The 22458-nt window shown below is 35.2% G+C and overlaps 1 protein-coding gene across 4 annotated transcripts in view; it reads right to left on the bottom strand.

The window, feature by feature from the left end:
* Positions 1-3826: 3826 nt before the first annotated feature.
* HERC4 (HECT and RLD domain containing E3 ubiquitin protein ligase 4) overlaps positions 3827-22458 on the bottom strand; it is a 132437-nt gene continuing 113805 nt past the window's right edge. For 3 of the 4 annotated variants that reach the window (XM_057530793.1, XM_057530794.1, XM_057530795.1), the window contains 6 exons: positions 17498-17664; positions 16776-16842; positions 14256-14338; positions 10289-10472; positions 5377-5479; positions 3827-4495 (listed from right to left, as the gene is read on the bottom strand). In XM_057530793.1, coding sequence (XP_057386776.1) covers positions 4287-4495; positions 5377-5479; positions 10289-10472; positions 14256-14338; positions 16776-16842; positions 17498-17664 — 813 coding nt within the window. In that variant the 3' untranslated portion in view covers positions 3827-4286. The other variant, XM_057530796.1, reaches the window with a different exon arrangement.

Raw genomic sequence — 22458 nt, 5'->3', positions numbered from 1 at the left:
ATGGTTTAAGGTATAAAATTTTAAAGTTTTGCAGCTTTTGTACAGCTTTGAGGGCTCTATTAGATGCTTTCTTCTCATACTACATTTCTTCATTCAATTTATATCTATCAATCAGTCTCACCAGAACAGTACTTTGACAATGAAAGTTCTGGTTGTAGCAACTGGTGCATCACCAAACGTTTCAAAGCTAATATTTCAACCATTCTAGGCCAGGAGCCTTAGGCCCTGCCTTTTCCCCTCCTTTAACCCTGCCTAAGAATAACTAACTTGACATATGAAGATTTGACAAAGGACCAGCACTTTGAACTCATGTGCTGTAATCCTGTGTCTAAACACAAGGAGTGGACAAAAAATGACTCTAGATCACATTTGGTATGAACTTTCTGAGGCTGACCCAGAAACCTACTATTCAAGAGGGCAGGAACACACCCCTTACAAAGATGTAATGAATAAATCTTGACTGGCAGTTTCCTGCTCTCAGGTCGCTTGCCTTCCTCCCCAGCAAACTTTTGAATCTAAAAACAAGAAAACCCCTCTGCCCCTGTATATCTTGTTTGCACTAGAAAAATTACCTGTAAAATCCCATCCACAGATGTTATAAAAATAAGGAACAGTGACATCATTCCATATATGCACAAAATGGAAAAAGAAGTTAGGTAGTCCATACCTTAAAAAGGAGGGTACGTGGTCATTTTAAGTAATCAAGTACCTGGCAAGACCTGATTTTTTAAAGCCATGTATTCAATGCTGTTTCCACTTCCCTTGGTTAATGCATCATATATTCCACTGATGCAATACCCTAATTAATGGCACATGGTTTAATTAGCATCTACCTTACAGCATTATTTGATAAATTTTATTTGAAACAAGTCTCAACTCCTAGACTTATAATCAAAAAGCTCTTCCGACTCCTTAAAAATGAACAAAGTCAGCCTTGGGATGCTAGCAGAAATGTGGAGAAATGGTCTAATGACTCCTCTTTTTAAGTGCCTCCCAAGCTCTTCCGACTCCTTAAAAATGAACAAAGTCAGCCTTGGGATGCTAGCAGAAATGTGGAGAAATGGTCTAATGACTCCTCTTTTTAAGTGCCTCCCAATTGGGATTAAAGATCACCTGGGAAATTTTTGAAAGTAACCTGAGCATCACCTCTTAGAGGTGACATTTAACAGGCCTAAGGTGGGGCTTGGACATAGTATTAAAAAGTAGCCCCAGGTGATTAGTAAGGGTTGAGAAGGGAAAGGAATTGGGGAGTTCCCTTCTGCATTTAACACTCCATTCCCGGGGGCTGGCCTAACAGGGAAGGTAAGGCAGACTTACATAAAACAGACTATTCCCAATTTATCTCTAGAAGTGTTAGCGGTGTAAGAGTGGGGAGCTACTGAACTATTCAGAAAGGAGAACAAAACTATCATAAGGAGTTTGGATGGCCCAAGTGCAAAACAGGTCGGGGATCGGGAAGAGGCTGAGAGCAGGACCATTTGCCCTTGCTTTCAGAGAACTCACCATATGCAGAGGAAGACTGCCTTATACATATTACACTTCATCAAAAGACTTTCGGTTAAACTAAATGCAGTGAAAATCATCTACAAGGCAAAAAAAAAAAGAAAAACCAAACCTGTTAGAAATAAACCCTAATGAATGGTCCTTATGAGTGGGCCCTATGTGAAGGCTGGGGCTCTTAATTTAGGTCTCTCAGCTTTGAAAACTGCATTCTGGTTTTATTTCATGCCAATTTAAAGGCGTGTCTTGGTTCTACTGCCTTCTCAATCAGTCTGAACAATGGCTATTGGTTAAAATTACTACTGAGGAGAGCTAAAAACAAACATACAGTTGCTCTTACAAATAGGTCTATGTGGAGGCCAAGTATTTTCAAAAGTTTAGCCAACTCACTAATCATGGTCCTTATAATTTAATGAACTCAGCATTTGCCTACCTTCTAATCTATAAAGCTCGGTATTTTTGTTGCTTTTTAATAAGCAAATGGCAATTTGAAAAATCTTCAGTGGTATTTTAATTTTCTACCATGAATCTCCCTGCTGTTAATTCTACTGTAGGTCTGCAGCAACAGAAACAGGAAAATATCAGACTTACCCAAATTATGCCTTGTCCTGTTGTGTTCCCAGATAAGATGTCAGGCCCTTGTTAAAATATTTGTTAAACGAACTCCACCTGTATTAATCCAAAGTGGCTGCTATTTCACAGATGAGCTTCATAGCAAACAGATTACTAAAAAAAAAAAGCATCTATACATAACATTTATGTTTTCGATGTGAATAATCAATATTCTCAAGAAATGCATGTGCAGGGAAACTATAGTATCAGATACATGGAAGAATTTTCATTGGGAAAAATGTACTTTAAGGAAAATTATTAGGGCTTGTATCTATAGAAAGACACCTATGGTACACCGAAGTTTGTTAAGTTAAACTACTGAAAAGTACAGGTCCATGGGACTTCCCTGATGGCACAGTGGTTAAGAATCTGCCTGCCAATGCAGGAGACACAGGTTCAGTCCCTGGTCTGGGAAGATCTCACATGCTGTGGAGCAACTAAGCCCGTGCGCCACAACTACTGAGCCTGTGCTCTGGAGCCCGCGAGCCACAACTACTGAGCCCCCATGCTGCAACTACTGGAGCCCGGACACCTAGAGCCTGTGCTCCACAACAAGAGAAGCCACCGCAGTGAGAAGCCCGTGTACCACGACGAAGAGTAGCCCCCACTCGCCGCAGAGAAAGACTGCGCGCAGCAACAAAGATCCAACACAGCCAAAATATAAATAAATAAGTGAAGTTAATAAAAGTACAGGTCCACAATCTCTTCTCCAAAACCCTTGGGCTCATTTGCATTTTGGAATTATGAATGTTAAAGAATTTTTTAAAGCACACATAATGTAGCAACCCATAGAGGTCTGAAGCAGCACCTAGATCAAACACAGAAAGTAATCAAACACATTAAACATTGCCACAGTAAAACGTACAAATAGTCCCATTTAGTCCCATTTAATACCATAAATAGCCTCAACAATTCAGATCAGGTTTTGCTGTAAAATTATATACACAATTTTTTTTCAGAGTTGTTCTGGATTTTAGAATTACAGATAAGAGACTTGGGGACCTCTATAAAATAGATGAATTTGTATGGGAATGGGAACTATCAATCCAAAATTTTAAGAGACCTTCCCTGAGACATTACTCTTTTTGAAGAATTTGGAATCTTATGTGAGAACCAATGAAAGTTTAAATATTAAACCAATGAGTCTTTATTATTTAAACAGTTTTCATGGCATTTAAAAAATAAATTTAAAAAATAAATATTTGCATTATAGCAGAAAGTCACATGTGTTGCATCACTCAGTGTTACAATTTAATGACAGGAGATAACTAAGCATCAGCACCATAAAACTGTTAAGATGTTTCTTAAAATTCAAGTAAATAGTTCTAAAGCACTGAAAATTCTGTTTAAATACCAACCTGCAGCATCAATAGTTTTAAAAGCTATAACCCAGTGACTGGTTCTCATAGTAGTCAGTGACTGTATTCTGGCAACTGTAGGACAAAGTTCTTCCATTACTAAATATTAAGCTTTCTGATAACCTCCCATTTATCAATAGTATCTCAAGAGTCACAAAAGGAAAGAACTATAAGTTATTTAGAGAACTCTATTTGTAATTTAGATTTGCACAAGGACATGTATTCTAGCAAAAAAGCAAAGACTATTTTCACCATACTAATTTTTTGCTTTCATAGATTCTCAGAATAAGGTTTAAATAATAATTTTTAACCCTTAAAAGTCAGCTCAGTTCAATTACAACCATAGAAACTACTGGTATCAGAACATAACTATTTTATTACAAAACTTAACAGTATTTACAAAATGAAAAAATAATCAAATGACTATTGCAGGCCAAAGTTAAAGGTTTTTCAGCCATGATTGAAGAAAAATTAAGCAACATTTTCATGCACTCACACACCAGATCATTTGTGAAATATGCAAACTCTTAAAATTCATGTTAGTAAAACTTCCATGTATTCACAATACTTGTATGTTTATTGGAAGATGGCAAAAAAAAAAAATCCATGGTTCTGTACAGTAAGTTTAATATTAACACAGTTTGTTCATTTCCTTTAATATTTTTTGGCTTTCATGAATACTCATTGCATTGAACATTTTGCAAGTAAGAATTATAATAGTACATCTGTCACCTTGCTGAATTCATCACCACAAAAAAACACACTAATAATTAGTTTAATGCTTTTGCAGTAAACTGAATAGTTATAACTCCAAAGTTATATTAAACTGAAGCCTTCATTGTGATCAATAGCTTGGATCAGTTTAGAGCGTAGAGTTTCTTTGTCCGTATATTTTGGAAGATCCAGAAGATTAAAACAGGTATGGGAAACTGGGAGATATTCCTCACCACCTCCTGTTGACTGGATGACTAGTATTAGACTCTTCATACCAAGAATAGGAATGCGATCACTACCTGTCAAAAATACTGCCAAGAAAAAAACCATTGAGCCAACTACTTTTATCAAAACAACAATATGGAGTATCAAGTTATTAAGACAATCACTACAGCAAAGCTTTACAGTAACATTTGCTCTAATGGAAATGTTACTTCTACTGGAAGCCGATCTCCAGAATTTGTGGAAGCATGATTTTGAGACACATCCAAATATTTTTTCTTTAAAAGTGTAATCTTAATATTAGCACACAGGAGATGCTTAATAAATGTTTGATACATGAATTACTATTGTCCCTGAAACATTCTGAGAGACCTTCTTTTTGAAAAGAATAGCCATTTAGAACTAGTTTATAAACAAAATGCAGTTTTGATTATGATCCCTTGTTCTACTTGTCTTGTTTCTGTCATTTTTAAACAGAAATTTATAATTGGCAGCCAAAACTCAAATCACTGAAGAATGACCTGTCATCCTATGATATGCAAAACAGACACAGATTAGGCTATAAGTAAGAGAAGTCCTGGAATAGAAGAGTTCTATTTTCTACACCAATTCCCAAAGTTTTCACGCAGAAGCAAAGAGAAAAAGAAAATGAAGACTGAACACAGAAAAGAGCTATACTGCAGAGATCTTTCTAGAAATTCTAAAAGGAATTACATCCCTAGTTTACTGTAAATCAGTGTTATAAATTGTTTTCTTTCATCTGAAAGAACCAATTCTATTTTGGAAGCTAAATGCAGTTAGCTTTCAAAATATGAAAATGCATGTAATAATGTAGATTTTAAAAAATTAAAAACAGGACCTTGGAATAATAAGGAAAAAACCTTATCCACTAAAGTGAATCAATTAATCTCCTGTGAGAATAAGTTTATTAGATTCCATTCTCATAAAACACAAAATTAGAAATACTTACACAAAAACTGTTTTTTCTTTTCCAATGGTAATTCGTGAAATACTTCCCAAAACATTTTTATTGTAGGATGTTCTGCCCAATATTCTCCTTTGTATTCTGTATTCTAAAAACAACACAACCTTTTATTAATATTAAGGGATATCTTGAATCTGACAAACTGGCTTCCTTAGCACATAAAGCTAACATTGTCCAGGTGTTTGAAACTCATGTGATTAAGTTAATTACTTACTACTTCTTGGGCATTTTGCAACTATTAGTTCCAGGGGAAAGGGAAGAAAATACCTATGAATCAGCAGAAATGTCTCCCCCCTAACAATTCAAAGAACATGATAGGATTGTAATATCATCTTCCAAAGTTAATATTTAAAGGATAAACCAGAATTACTAAAATATTAATGGATTATTAAAGTTCAACATGGAATTAAGTATCTGTAATAATTATAAAATTTTCTTTCCCGATATTGATGAACAGAAGTCATACTAATTGTTTTGTATTATTCTATCTTCTCTTTAAAAAATAAATGGCTCTAAGAGCAACACTAGTAATTTTCTGTGGTGGTTCCCAAGACGGCCCTCCAAGATCTCTGCCTCCTGCTGTTCACACCCTTGTGTAGTCCCCGCCCACACCGAACAGACCTGACCTCTGATCATTAGGATACTGTAGATATGAAAATACATGACTTCTGAGGCTAGATGACAAAAACTTCTGTGGCTTTAGCTTCTTTTTGATCACTCACTCTGAGGGGGAGCCAGCTGCCATTTCATGAGGACATTCAAACAGCCCCATGGAGAGGTCCTCATGGTGAGATTCTGAGGCCTTTGGTCAGCAGCCATGGGAGTGAGCCATCTTGGAAGGGAAATTCTATCCTTAAATCTCAGATGACTAACAGCAACAGTCAGTATTATGACTGCAACCACATGAGAGACGTCTGAGCTAAAATCACTGGACTAAACCACCTCTGAATTCCAGACCCTCAGAAATTATGTGAGATAATAAATGTCCCTGTCATCTTTCAGCCACTATGTTTTGGGGTAATTTGCAACAGAACAGCAAACATACTTCCCCTATAACACACACCCCTCCTTTCCTTGTTCATCAGGCTCATTTCTATTTATCCTTTAGGGTTCAGATTAAATGTCACCTAATTCATTCATTGACTCATTCAGCACATATATAATGAGCTTTAGTCAAAATTTGGGGCCATGGGGAAACTTCGGTGAACAAAGTTCTTACTTACCTGGTGAACAGTACCATCTATGAGAGGTTTTCCCAGTTTCTGTACCCTAGGTCAGGCTTCTCCTTATATACCATTCACTAAACTCTCTTCCTTTATATTCATCACAGTTCAATTATTTAATGTCCAGCTTCCTTAATAGAGGACAAAGACCATGTCTCACTCTTATTTACTGCTCTCTTCCTAATCTGTTGCATATTATCAGGCATCCAGTAGGGGCTCAATGAATATTTGCTTGTGGGCTTCTTGAATTTGGGGCTCTTTTTGTAGCCATGATTATCTCAATCACTGAACTCTTGAGAAATCCACAACATATTTGCTATTAATTTATAAAGGTTTGGAGAAAATGGTTTGAATTTTAGAAATCAGCTGACGTATTAACTTGTTTGAATTAGTCTGTGAGCATGTTAGTGGGGAAATGAAAGGAGGATGCCTAGTTTTTTCTATTTTCCTTTTTTTTTTTTTTTTTAACCTCAAGATGGTTCTGGGGAAATGTGTACACAGTCCTGATGAAGAAGAGCATTTAAAGTCACAAATCATAATCAATGAAATTATAATGAATCAGGTACACAGTGGAAAAAACTAAGTATACTAAGTACACTAAAATATACTAAAAAAATGTCTTGTCTTACTGAATGAACACTTCTATCAGTTATATCTTCAGGCAAGGTTTTAACTACTTACTGAGTACCCTTCTAAGGCTCTGGGAATACAGCAGTGAACAAAGAGAAAAAAATCCTGCCTTTATGGTGCTTACATTTGTAGTGGGGGGTAAGGAGCAGCAGACAGTAAAGACAATTAAGTAAAATTTTATTTAGTCAAATTCAAAGAAGAAAAAAGCACAGAAGGGAGATAGGGATGTATATGTGCACATGTGCAATTTTTAGTAAGTTACCCAGTGAAGGTCTCTGAAAAGATATAAAGACATAAAGGAAGTGAGAGCAAGAAACATTTGGAATTACCAAGGTGAAGAGAATTCCAGACACAGGAAATAGAAAGGCCACAAGACTGGAGGGTTCTAGGCTCAGCAAAGAAGCCAATAAGGCTGAAGCAGAGTGAGAGGAGGAATGAAAGAAGATGAGGCAAGAAGGATAAACTGTGTAGGATCTAAAGTGTGATGAGAGGTCATTACATTGTTTTCATTGTAGAGTGACTGAAGGTGGGGTCCATTTCCACTGGGGTATCCTTAAAGTCAATACAGCTTTCTTCTCTTCAGCAGATCAATTTACCCCCCAAAAAAATCTTCAATCTCCTTCCTAGAGGATTTAAGCCTGGCTACCAGCTTTCTGAGTGCCAGCTTCAGTTCTACCTGTTTTCCCAGATTCTAAAGCCTCTCTCCAGAGTTGTATTTTGCTGGGTAGGAAAGGGGATGTGAGAGGTCTAATAATTCCTTAAATTAGCTCTGAAGTAATCCTATTGCTTTTAGCCCTGCCCTGCATCCCTGCCATTACAGTAGCATGATGTGCCGATTCCTGAGCCTTTCAGAGATTCTGCAGTGTGACACTGGTTGCCTCTTGACAACCCTGTCCCTCTGGAGGCTTCAAATTCAATTTTCTTCGTTCTAAGTCACTCAACTCACCCACCTATTCTCTCTTTCTCTTTTTAAAAATATTGATTTTATTTATTTATTTTCCTTATTTTTTTTGGCTGCATCAGGTCTTAGCTGCAGCACACGGGATCTTTGTTGAGGCATGCGGGATCTTCTCGTTATGGTGCACTGTCTCTTCGGGTCTCTCTCTAGTTGTGGCGTGCAGGTTTTCTCTCTCTAGTTGTGGCACGGGGGCTCCAGAGCGTGTGGGCTCTAGTTTGCGGCGTGCAGGCTCTCTTGTTGAGGCGCGTGAGCTCAGTAGTTGTGGCGGGCGGGCTTAGTTGCCCCGCGGCATGTGGGATCTTAGTTCCCTGACCAGGGATCAAACGCACTTCCCCTGCATTGGAAGGCAGATTCTTTACCATTGGACCACCAGGGAAGTCCCCACCCACCTACTTTCTATCTTCCAAAGGCTATTTTTTCTCTTGCTCACTGTATTTTTTTTTGGGGGGGGGGTGGTTATTCCTATTTTTATTCCTTTATTGTCATTCTAGTGAGATTTTGGGAGGGAGCAGAGAAAAATATGTTTATTCCAATATGTCTAACCAGAAGTCCTAATTTTTTTTTAATTTAAAATTTTTATTCCCTAAATTATTACACAGTAAAATTGACTTTTTCTGATGTGTGCATAGTTCCATGAGTTTTAAACACATGTATAGATAAACCACCACCACAATCAGGATACTGAACAATTCCATCACCCCAAAGAACTCTCTTGTGTTACCCCTCTGCAGTCACACTCTATCCATCCCTAGCCCCTGTTCACCATAGTTTTGGCTTTTCAAGAATGTCATATAAGTGGAATCATATGGTATGTAATTCTCTGAGGCTGACTTCTTTCACTCAGCATAAGGACTCTGAGAGTCACCTCAGGCGTTGCATGTGTCAGTAGTGCCTTCCGTTTTAACACACAGCAGTGTTCTACTGTATGGATGCAGCACAGCTGGTTTATCCATTCACCCACTGAAGGACATCTGCTTTGTTTCCAGTTTTTGACTTGTAGATTTTTAAAAACATAATTAAAAAAATAACTTGTAGTAAAATACACATAACCTGAAGCTGATCATCTTAACCTTTTTAAAGTGTACAGTTTGGTAGCATTAAATACATTGGCATTACATGCAACCATCACCACTTTCCATCTCCAGAAGCTTTTCATTTTGCAAAATTGAAACTCTGTACCCATTAAACAATAATGCCTCTTTCCTCCCTTGTTTACAGATTTTTGTGTGAACATAATATCTAGGAATGGAACTGCTAGAGAATGTAACAAATATATGTTTAATTTTATGAGAAAATGTCAAACTGTTTCCAAAGTGGCTGTATCATTTGTATTCTCAACAGCAATGTATGAAAGTTCCCAATGCTTTGTATCCTTGTTAGACTTAGTAACATATTTTTTTATGTTAGCTAACTTAATAGGTATACAGTATAGAACTACTAATGCAAAAGCTGTATCAGAGGTTGCTAGATTACAAAGATGGAAAAATGTACAGATCAACCCTGCATACATCTTTCTTAAAGTTGATCTAACCTAGCACTTTTTACTAAATGTTTATCTGAAGAAATATCTGAGAATTACTTGTATAGAAAAGAAGGAAAAGAAAAAAAGTTGTTTAAAAATTCCCAATCTTCTCCCTAAAGTTTCCTGTATTGGTTAAGGCATCAGTAATGAAGATTATGAGTATTATTTATTCTCTGATAAAAAATTTAACATTGAGACTAATCAGAAAAAAAGGAAACAAAGATCTTAATCACTGTGAGTGCTTTTCATAATGGTTTTCCTAGGATTGAGGCAGAATGAAAACCCATTCAGTTTTAGCTGGGGCTTCTATTCAGCCTCTGTCATAGATAACATTTTTCTATATGAATACCACCAATACCAGAGATACAAAAATGCTATCTAATTCATACAATTAAAATTCATTCATTGTGGAGTAAGAAGGGTACAGTGTTTTCCTATAAAAACGATAGTACTAAGTAGTGTAAAATGGAAAATAATAAATGAAAGAGCAAGATTTCCATCAACAAGCCATGTTTTCCTTTTGCCTTTCCATTTAAACAATATCATAGATTTGTTTTCCCCTACCTTTTCCAGTTGCTTCCAGTCATAATTTGTATTTCCAATAACCATTGCTTGTAGTTCATTCGGCTGGAAGAGCTGAAGGACTTTTCCTCCACAGACCTTATGAAAGCCCGCATGAAAAGCATCAAATAAGGAAGCCACTGATTTATTGAATATGTAATCCACATAAGCATCAACAAACTCCTGCCTAGAAATGAAAAAGCACACATGCACAGAATATAAAAGTCATTTTTTATAGAGAATACATATTGAAGTCTTATTAAAACTTTGAATGCAGCTGTACTTTTTGCTACTTATGTATAAAACTGAGAAAGTATGAGTAAGGTTCAAAGGGACAACGTCTTTATGAAGAAGTCTATTATTCTTTCTATACAAAAATCTGGTATATCTATGAGGCATGTACAATCTCTCATTTACAGCCATTCTTAGGCTATTTCTAAGTGAAAGATTTCATTTCCTAATGGGGAGAATGATGATACAAATGGCTATCAAAAATATTTTTAAATTATTCACAAATTATTCAGAATTTATATGTACCAGTCCACATACATCCCTAAAAAGAATAACGTCTTAAAAATACTAGGTGACAAAAACAAAATGAGAGCTTTGGGATTCAGACTATTTGACAGACTACAGTCTGTTTTTCCTTGGGTTTCAAGGAATCTGATAACACAATTTATTTAAAAAACTAAAAACCCAAGAGGGACACTAAGTATTCTTTAAGGATAATCATTAAAGATTACAAGTGCAGTTTCTTTTCAAATGTATGTGCACATACATATAAACACACACATACACATGAACACTTTTGATGCTTTTCTTCCTGTTACGATACAAAAGGAAACTATGATGAAAAAAGGAAACCCCTTTACCCATAATTAGAACTACAATTTTATTCAATTTGTTCTGTTAGACACAAATACTTTATGAGCTATCTGGTCAAACCAATAATGAGAATGGGTACTAGAGGATTTCGATATTTCATACTCTTGTTTTCCAAATTAAAAAGGATGATTCTATAAATGGGAATACTGGTAAATTTAGTCATCTACAGATAATCATTTTAGCAAAGTTTAAAATAATACCAAACTGAATTTACAAAGAGGGGGAAAAAAAAAAAGGTTAAAGGAGGACATTATAAAACTGGGGGGCCCTAAGGAAAAATTAATAATAGCATATGCTTATCAGCATAAGGTTCTGATGAGAAGAAACAGATAATTTTGTAATGCATAATTTTATAATTAATCTAATTAGAAAGTCAAATTTATACTAGTTAAGTCTCGTTAAGTACAAAAGGTTAAATTGTTTTATGTGCTAACATTTTTGCCTTCAACACTTTCATTATGTAACTAGGACTGGCAGTGCAAAGATCAAAATTCTTTAAATTACTTCTAAACTAAATAATCTATGGGAAACAATATTTGTTAGAAACTTAAAGAATTAGTCCAACAATAGAAACTTTAAAAGATGAAAAAAACAATCTTTCTAAATCATAGTCAAAGTTTTTCAAAACGAAGATTTTTTTTAAAGGGTAAGTAGAAAGACCTAAATTTTTTTCACATTATTTTTAAAACAGCTTTATTTTTTATCAAAGTAGAAGTATATACAGTTTAAAATGTCAAACAGTAATAATCCCAACAGCCAACATTTACTGAGCACATACATGTGCTAGGTACTATTCTAAGCATTTTAAAATTATCGCCTCATTTAATCCTCAAAATAACCCCATGAAGTATGTATAATTTACCATCCCATTTTACGGAAAAAGAGACTATGAGGCATGGAGACATAAACTAATTTACCTAAACTTAGTTATACAGCTTCTAAGTAGTAGAATCAGGATTATAATCATTTGGATCAAGTCCCTGGCAATTTGAAGAAAACTATTTGTTAACTATTTTTGCTATTCCTTCTGATATTTACTTTCAAACTTCAACAACACAGTTCCATTGTCATTCCTTGATTTACAATTATAAATATTATCTGATGAAGTGAATACTGAATATTGGTTCAATATTTATTGTTAACATTTTTATGATTATAAATATTCAGCTAGGGAATATTCTATGATTACTTTTCTTAAAAAGAACTTTTGTTTCCCTTAGGTTGCTACCTCATCTCCAACTTCAACAGAAATGTCAATCTCCTCTAGATTCATTCAAATATATTAGGTTGCATTTTTCTCCTGAAGACATTCCTCCTGGAGCCCTCCATCTTCTTGATCTACCGCAGATTGATTGCTCTTTCTAAATCATGTACACACTGCTGTTCCTCTTTGTCTCTCCTATTTTTTTTTTTTGGATCCCCTGTCTTCCTCGTTCTTGGTTCAATTCCTTGTTTTGATAGGACACATCCTCCAGTAACTTCCTAAGAAAAATGCGTTGGAAGTAAATTCTCTGAGACTCTGCATGTATAAAAATGTTTTTATACACCACATACTTGATAGTTTCAATATAGAATTCTATGTTAAAAATAATTTTTTCCCAGAATTTTGATCTCCTAGCTTCAGTGTCATTCTTTAGAAGTCTGATGTTATTTTGATTCTTTTTTTTTTTTTTTTTTTTTTTTTTTTTTTTATAGCTACTTTATTTATTTATTTATTTATTTTTGGCTGTGTTGGGTCTTCGGTTCGTGCGAGGGCTTTCTCTAGTTGCGGCAAGCGGGGGCCACGCTTCATCGCGGTGCGGGGACCGCTCTTCATCGCGGTGCGCGGGCCTTTCACTATTGCAGCCCCTCCCGTTGCGGGGCACAGGCTCCAGACGCGCAGGCTCAGTAGTTGTGGCTCACGGGCCCAGATGCTCCGTGGCATGTGGGATCTTCCCAGACCAGGGCTCGAACCAGTGTCCCCTGCATTGGCAGGCAGATTCTCAACCACTGCGCCACCAGGGAAGCCCTATTTTGATTCTTAATTCTTTGTGTATGGTCTGCTTTTTTTTTTTTCTGAAAGGTTTTAGGGTCCCTTTTTCTTTGGGTTTTGAAATTTCATGTATTTTTCCCTTGGCATATGTTTTTTCAGTTCCCATGCTTTCCATCTTAAAAGGCATGTCATTCAGTTCTGGGAATTTTTTTTTCGTACCATTTCTTTGACAAATTTCATTCATTCCATTTCCTTCAGTGAATTTTTTTCAGTTTTTCATAGTTTCCTTATGGATGCTACTCTTACCATCTTAAGGATACTGATTTCAATTTTCATTGAAGTTTTGTTTTTCATCCTACACTGTGTTTCCTTGGCATTCTTTTTCACTGTTTTGGTCTTTTCTTAAATGTCTACTGATCTTTGGTTATTCATTTACATTTAAAAGGCAGTTTTCCCAGAGAAGAATCCTCCAATATAGAGTGTCAAGGAGGAGGGAGCTGTAGACTGTCACTTAATCTCCCTGTTTTCATTTCAGCCCTTTGTCCCTGGCTGTGCCTAACTGCCCTCAAATCCAAAGTGCCTTTAGTTCAATCTCCCCAGAATGTAAATTTCCAATCTGCCTATGCTGGAGAGGGGAAGTTGCCAGCTACTTGTGTACTAAGGGAAATGGGTTTCTAACTGCTTCTTATAACAGCCAATCTTTCTCTTTCCAGCTTCCCCTTAAACTCCACATACATATACATTTTAACCTGTTTTTTATTCTCAGTGCCTGAGCCTTTGTTCTGCAACATGAACTGTCTGCCTTCCTGGCTCCCAGTCCACCTTATGTTGCAGCTTTTTCTGGCTGGCTCAAGTCAGGCACCACTGGTTTCTAGCTTCCAAAAATGTGTTTGCTGTTGTCTCCTCTCCCTTCTCTTTGTTCTTGTTGTTAATGATCTTTTAATCCCTTTATTAATGTCTTAAAAGGAGCAAAAGGAAGATTAATTACGTCCTTACCATTCAAAATAAGTTTTATCTGAGTAAAAACTTAAGGTTGTGACATATTTCTAAATACAGAAGAAAATGCCTACTGAATCTTTTTACTACCACTGATGCTGCTTATAATTCACTTACCGATTTTGTTTGTTAACAGCTGTGTCTGCACCATTTAGAACCAGTTCTTTCACTTCTGTTGCACCAAAGTTTTCAACTGTGATCTATTAATTTAAATTTTTAAAAAAAGTCAATGTCAGACTCAAAACTTATTAATTATTTTAATAACCTATTATTATAATCTACCTTTCTCTCATTAAATATAAGAAGTAATAAATTTGCGGTAAAATTCTGCTACCATAAGCTTATTTGTGAATTCTGCATAAAGCCACAACTAGAAATCTTCCTCTTCTCTGGCAGTTTGAAATCCTACCTTGACTAACTAATTACAAATTAACAAGGTGTTTGGTTTGTTAAAAACAGGAAACTGAGTATTTATCGTGTGTAAAACTTCAGAAGGGTCACTATAGGAGTAAAATATTAGAAAGGATGTTTTCCACTGACAAGTGAAAGACTCCAAGTCAGAATGCATTCAGTTTAGACTAGCTATGCATTCTTCCCACATGATAGCTGGTACTCTTGAATTCTTCCTTGCTACATTCTTAATTACAGGTTGTTTTTCCAGTTTGCCATTAATTTGGTCTATAAAGAGCCGGTTATTTTCAAACTTTTTATTTCCCTTACTAGTGTGCTCATTTTCCTATAAATGTTACCATTCCCACCTTTCAATCTTTCCTCTTCCTATTCCCTTTTTTTTTAATATTATCCTCTTCTTTTAAAACCTTTTTTTTAGTATCTGCTGTCTATAAAACACTATGGTGGGAGTGGGATGATAAGAGATGAATAAATCCCTGCTCTGGAGTTTACTATCTAATAAAAGAGGAGAAATGTGATATGTAAACAACTCATTATAATAAAATAAGTGCTATAATAGAGACATGAACAAAATACTATCAGACCACAGAAGAAAGAAAACTTACTTCTAACTAGAGGAAGTATTAAAAACCTTGAGGAAGAAATGTCATTTGAAAAGCACCTAGAAGGGTAAGTAGGGCTCTGAAAGATTAGGAGAGGGTGGAAATTTCTGACTGAGGACAGAGATTGAACAGAAGAATAGATATGAGAGCAAATATCAAAAAAAAGTATGCCCCTAAAAAACAGGGATGGTAAGGTGTATAAAAGAATATTGTGAGACATGACAAAATGTAGTATGAATGGAAGGATACAATGAAAGTTAGAAAGAAAGCCAGATTACAAAGGTCTTTGAAGTCCATTATAAAGCTATTATTCTACAAGTAATAAAGAGCCACTGAACGTCTAGGAAAGAAATGGTAATAGGAGGGAATGTTTCAATTACCACAGTTCTTAAATATACTAAGCATTCACAAACTTGGTGATTGATAAATCAGAAATTAAATTGCTTGGAACCCAATGTTTCAGTCAGTTGAGATGATCAGTAAAGATTCAATGATAACTGACATGGTTATAAGTGAATCAACTGAAAAGAACTAAAATTTCATAGTAAACAGAAGTGCAAGGAGGATTTTTTTTCTTGAAAACAATTAAACATTACTAAATAAATTAACTTATTTCCCCTAAATCTATCAAATTTTCTTATAACTAAACTATGTGCCAATTCTTAAAATGATCAAAGAATGGATAAACTTTTTTGAGGGGGCACATAATATTTTTGGTAAGTTGTGTGATAGCGGAATATGGTATCTTTGGTCAGCTTTGACCATAAAAACATAAAGAGAACTGTTTAGGGATGGGGGACACACAAAGTTTTTGAAAAGAAAAGACATAAAAAAAGAAAAATTGAAGGTTTTACCATTTTCCCAAGAGTCTAATTTATAATACTGATATTGTTACTTCTGAAGTGACTTATAATCCTTGCTGATTTTCTCTTCTTTAGTTGTCAACTAGTCTACTTCTGCCAGATTCTCATTTGTCAATGGCCTTGCATGTAACTGGATGATTTACTGAACACCCCTCTCAGAGAATTAAGTTCTGCATCTTTTACAAGATTTGCAATTTCATTTTCCAAATAATATTCCAATGTATTTGTATTTGTATTTGTATTGCATCCAACCGTAAGACTAAATAATAGGCAAGGATGAATGTTAGTGTGAAAGGGATATCTGAGTGGGAATTAATCTTTTAGGTGGCAAACTCATTAGTGAATATTTTCATGTTACAAGAACCTATGCTTCTCTAAACATTCTTGTAATTGCAGACTCAAAAAATGAACACTTGAATAAAGAGGACCTCTTGTATTTGTAAAGATCTTTAGTATAATGTTAAACAACATAGGCTTTGAAGTCACAGAGCTGGATACAAATACTATCTCTGAAATGTGATGATTGTTTACAGTTTTCTTTATATGTAAAATAAGGATAATAATACCTATCTCTTGGGATTATGAGGATTAAATGAAATAATGCATGTACTGTGACTAGCTTATAGTTAATGCTCAATAAATGTTAGCTAAAGGGTTCTTTAAGAATTCCATCCATCAAAATAAAGAAAAACCATAAGGCACAGCTGATAAATAAAAAGGGATGATGAACACTCAGGCTACTCTATGTCTTTCCATCTTACCGTAAAATTAAGACAAAATGTTTCCTCAACATTATCTTCTGGATAATCCAGTAACTGTTGCATGCTTCTGAAAAACAATATATATGTTTCTTTGAAGTAAAATATTATTGAGTATTTTGACTATTTTGCTTATGACTAAATAAGTATATATTTCTCATTCATTCTTGATCAAATCCTTTTGTTAATTTGTACTTTTATATTTGTTTCAGAATGGTGGAGGTACAATGGCAATCTTATAAACAATTCTGAAGAAAAAAAAAACCTACTCTAAGGCTTTCATCTCTTGCTTTGAATACAAAAGCATGTATCCACCCATTTTCAACACTTGTTCTTATTTATATACAATTTTTATTCCATTTTATGTAATAAATAAAAAGAAACTTTACATATTACATGTAGGAATGAAGGTGATTAGAAGTAAAAGTCCAAATAAATCATTTAACTACATTCAGGAAACATTACCTTCCTAAATTTATTATCAGATATTCACAAAGTATTGTTAAACTAAAAATTCAGTACATGGTTTTATACACATAACGCTTTCAGTAGAAAATTCTCAGTCTGAGTAACACAATGGGTTTTCCTTTATTAGAAGGGCTATTAGTTTATTTTGGAAATTCAACAAGAACAACAGAAACATAATTATTCCTAAAAGGAAAGCTTCTGAACATTCCCCATTTCCTATTTTCTAAACCCCACTCTTGCCACTTTTTACAACTAACCTCCCAACATCAGGCATTAGTTCTTTCAAATCATCCAGAGATGGCTTCTTTTTTAGCAGTTTCTTATACAAAGCCAAAGGAAAATGGAGGTCCACAATAGTAAAATTATAAATTGCTAATCCACAGATAACACCAATCAAGTGGAACAAATCACTGTCTTCAAATGTCTAAAATTATAAAGGAAAAATAAGTAAAGACTTGTTCTCCAAGTTAAAATATTAAACTTTCTCTGATTACAAAAACACATACTTGTGGTAGAAAATTTTGGAGATACAGAAAAAAGTAATGAATAATAGGAAAAAAGTTCATTCTCATTCCCATCTCCCTGGGACAATATCACTGTTAGTATTTTTGCACATTTCCATTCAATGTATTTTCTGGGACAAACAAAATTAAAATTTAGTTGAGATGATACTAAACATATAATTTCACAACTGGCTTTTTCCCCAGAAATAGAATAATTTTCACATCATTAAGCATTACATTAATAAATGAAATAATTACTAGAACTTTTTTTCTGATTTAAAAAATTATACACATTCAAAATTTGGAAAATAAAAAACCTAAAGAAGAAAATGAATTAAACACCTGTAATCCAATCACTTAGAAACACCCAAAAACAACGATTTAAAATTTTTTAAATGTATTTCCATCTACTATAAGTTCAGAAAAATAATTTAAAACATATTATATTTAAGGCTTTCTCATTTTTCTAATTACAACACAAGTATTTTCTTATGTCACTAAATATTCTTCCAGGACCTCCCTGGTGGCACAGTGGTTAAGAATCCACCTGCCAATGCAGGGGACACAGGTTTGAGCCCTGGTCCGGGAAGATCCCACATGCCGCGGAGCAACTAAGCCCGTGCGCCACAACTACTGAGCCTGCGCTCTAGAGCCCATGTGCCTAGAGCCTATGCTCCACAATAAGAGAAGTCACCGCAGTGAGAAGCCCACGCACCACAATGAAGAGTAGCCCCTGCTCACTGCAACTAGAGAAAGCCTGAGCGCAGCAACAAAGACCCAAAGCAGCCAAAAATAAATTAATTAATTAAAAAAAAATTCTTCCAGAACACAATTTTTAATGGTTGCATATTATATCATATAAAAGTTCCATGGCTTACTAAGTTAGCTATTTTAACTGTAGTTGGACATTTAGATTAAAGTATTAAAAACAATGCTTATTCCCCTCACCTCTCCCACCCCAGTAATCTTTAGAGAATTAACATATGGTCACAGGAAATTCTGTAAACATGACAATTAAGAGCAAACAATTTTTAAACTAGATCTGGGGCTCCAGACCTGGTTCATTCACTATCTAGCCTCAGTGTTTCCAAGATAAAAGTAGTATTAATTTCATATGGTTGTTGTGAGGATTAAGTGGAATAATGTATGTAAAATGCTTTTAGCACAGTTCCTACAGCACACAGTGAAGGCTCAATAAATATTATTCTAATTAGCTAGTAATTTTCAAAAGAAGATGGGCATCTTTTTTGCATGTATTTTGGTCCGTAGTTTGGAATACTTCCTTAGAAGAAATTCTGCTTTGCAAGGAAGAATTTCAAAGTCAAAGGAAAGTTAAGCATACTATCAAACTCTTCCTCCGCAACTGTTCTAGTTTGTACCGCCATTTGTAGTCCAGGAAAATGACTATCTTTCCACATTTTCATCTGCATACACATACCACAGACACATAAAACATATTTCTGAGTTAAAAAATGACAACTTGTTTTACTATATATTTTTTACTATTAGTGATACTGAAAATTAGGGATTTGTGTGTTTGTGAAATGCCTCTTTGTATACTTGGCCCATTTATCTTTTGGGGGCTAGTGTTTACTTATATATTTGTATCTGAATTCATCATATGTCAGGGTTATTACCCTGTGTCATCTTTGTTACATATATGCTTTTTATGTTTTGTTATATCATATTTTTCATTGGTCAAATTAAACTTTTCCTTCTGTGATGTCCTACATTGTGTTGAAGTTTAGAAAGTCCTTCTTAAGTAGGGCAGCCTGAATATGTGTTAATCTCTCTTCTTCCAGAAATCCCTCTAAGTGAGAATAAAGGAATAAAAATGGCATAAACCCACAAGAAAAAAAGAATAGGGGAGGGTTTTAATAGCACTAAAGAGATTTCAATATTTCAAAATATGAAAAGTAAATGGATAGCTTGTCTGTTTCGGTAAAGCAGAAAAAACTGAAACAGTAGCTTGTAGAGGAAAGCCAGTAAAAAACAAGTTCATCTGTCCTATAGGCTCAGGAACTGGAAGTGCCAATTAATACCTGTAAAGTCAGAGGTAGTCCAGGTAGCTCAGTTAGTAAAACATAAGAATCTGAAAGTCAGAGGTATTAGAGTGGGGTTGAAAATAGGATGCTTGGTGGAAAGGCCGTTGCCTTTTTGGAAAGGATGAACTAAAGAGGCTCTGGAATCTGAGGTAGCTGATGGTCAGGGTGCTGCATTAAAAACAAAGGGATCAAATGAAGGTCTGTACAGTGAACAGTGAGAATCCTAGCTTCCCTTTCCAGTGTTTGGAACACTACTAGAAAACTGACAGCCAGGGCTACAACCTTTCCTGTAAACACAAAGAATAAAAAACTTATACATGCTGACATTTGAGGGTTTGCCCTTGAAAGGCCCCCACCTAATCACTCTATGAATAGGGCCAGTACACAGTGCCCATACACATAAAGTATCTAGGTAGCATTTCAGTGTCACACTCTAAAATAATAAACAGCCAAGAACCACAAGAAAAAGACAAAAGAAACAAACACAAGAAAACTGGAAGAATAAGAGGTATTATGGGAAACAAAGAAAAACAATAAATTTTAAAAGACTACATTTAAAAAGATTAAAATCATAAAATATATCATTTCAGAACATAATGGAATGAAACTAGAAACCAATATCAGAAGGAAATATGGAAAATTCACAAAGATGTGGAAATTAAATAACACACTCTTAAAAAAACCAATGGGTCAAAGAAGGTATCACAAGGGAAATCAGAAAATACTTAGAGACTCCTGAAAATGAAAATACACACACAAAAACTTACGGAATGCAGGGAAGCAGTGCTCAAAAAGAAGTTTTTATATTTGTAAACATCTATTAAAAAAGAAAGGACTTCCCTGGTGGCCCAGTGGTTAAGAATCCGCCTTCCAATGCAGGGGACGTAGGTTCGATCCCTGGTCGGGGAACGAGGATCCCACATGCCACGGGGCAACTAAGCCCATGTGCCGTAACTAGACAGCCTGCACGCCACAACTACTGAGCCCACGTGCTGTGGAGCCCGTGTGCCACAACTACTGGGCCCGTGCACCGCAACTACTGAGCCCACGCACCACAGCTAGAGAGAGGCCCGCGTACCACAACGAAGATCCTGCATGCCACAACTAAGACCTGATGCAGCCAAATAAAAAAATTAATTAATTAGTTAATTAAAAAGAAACAATTTCTCAAATAAATAACCTAACTTTATATCCTAAGGAACTACAAAAAGAAGAGCAAACCAAACCCAAACCTAGCAGAGGGGGAAAATAATAAAGATTAAAGTGGAGATAAATGAAATGGGAATGGAAAAGCAATACACAAAGCAACAAAACCTAAAGGTGATTCTTTTAAAAGATCAACAGAATTAACAAACCTTTAGCTAGAATGACCAAGAAAAAAAGAGAGAAGACTTACTAAAATCAGGGCCGAAATTGTGGACATTACTATCAACCTCAGAGAAATAAAAAGGATTATAAGAGAATACTATGAATAACTGCATGCTATCAAAACAGATAATCCAGATGAAATGGACAAATTCCTAGAAACACACAAACTACCAACTGACACTAGAAGAATTAGAAAACCTAAAGAAACTTATAACAAGATTGAATCATCAATCAAAAACCTTCCAACCAACAAAAACCTGAGACCATATTCTACCAAACATTTAGAAGAATTAACACCAATCATTCTCAAACTCTTCCAAGAAATGGAAGAGAAGGAAACAGTTCTTAACTCATTCTATGAGGTCAGGGATACCATGATACCAAAGCCAGACAACGACATCACACACACACACAAAAGAAAACTATACAGCAGTATTCCTTGCAAATAAGAACAGAAAAATCATCAACAGAATACTAGGAAACTGAATCCAGCAGCACATTAAAAGGGTTACACACCATGACCAAGTGGGCTTTATCCCAGGATTGCAACGTCGTTCAACATAAGAAAACCAACCAATGTAATACATCACATAATGGAATGAAGGAAGGAAACCACATGATCATCTCAACTGATGCAGAAAAAAACATATGAATAAAATCCAACACCCCTTCATGATAAATAACTCAATAAACTAGGCATAGAAGGGAATTTCCTTAACATGATTCAAGGTATTTATGAGAAACCCAAAGTTGACATTCCACTCAGATCAGGAAAAACTGAGAAGCATGTCCACTGTCACCACTTGCATTTGAAAGCATACTGGAAGTTCAAGGTGGGGCAATTAGACAAGAAAAAGAAATAAAGGTACACAAATTGGAAAGAAAGAAGTAAAATTAAATCTATTGAATTTATAGATGACATGATCTTGTATACAGAAATCCTAAAGAATGCACAAAACTATTAGTGCTAATAAATGAATTCAGCACATGATCAACACACAAAAAATCAGCTCTATTTCTACACAGTAGCAATGAACCAAAAATAAAGAAAATAATTCCATTTATGATAGCATCAAAAAGAATAAAATACTTAGAAATAAATTTAACCAAGGAAGTGTAAGACTTATACACTGAAAACTACAAAACATTGCTGAAAGAAATTAAAAGACCTAAATAACTGGAAAGACATCCCATGTTCATAGACTAGAAGACAGTATTGTTAAGATGGCCATACTTCCCAAACTGATTCAATGCATTCTCTATCAAAACCTCAATGGCTTTTTTTGCAGAAATGGAAAAGCT

Source organism: Balaenoptera acutorostrata, chromosome 16, assembly GCF_949987535.1.
Source record: "Balaenoptera acutorostrata chromosome 16, mBalAcu1.1, whole genome shotgun sequence".
NCBI lineage: Eukaryota > Metazoa > Chordata > Mammalia > Artiodactyla > Balaenopteridae > Balaenoptera > Balaenoptera acutorostrata.
Note: the sequence above shows the minus strand (reverse complement) of the source record. Positions and strands in the feature narration are given on the sequence as shown.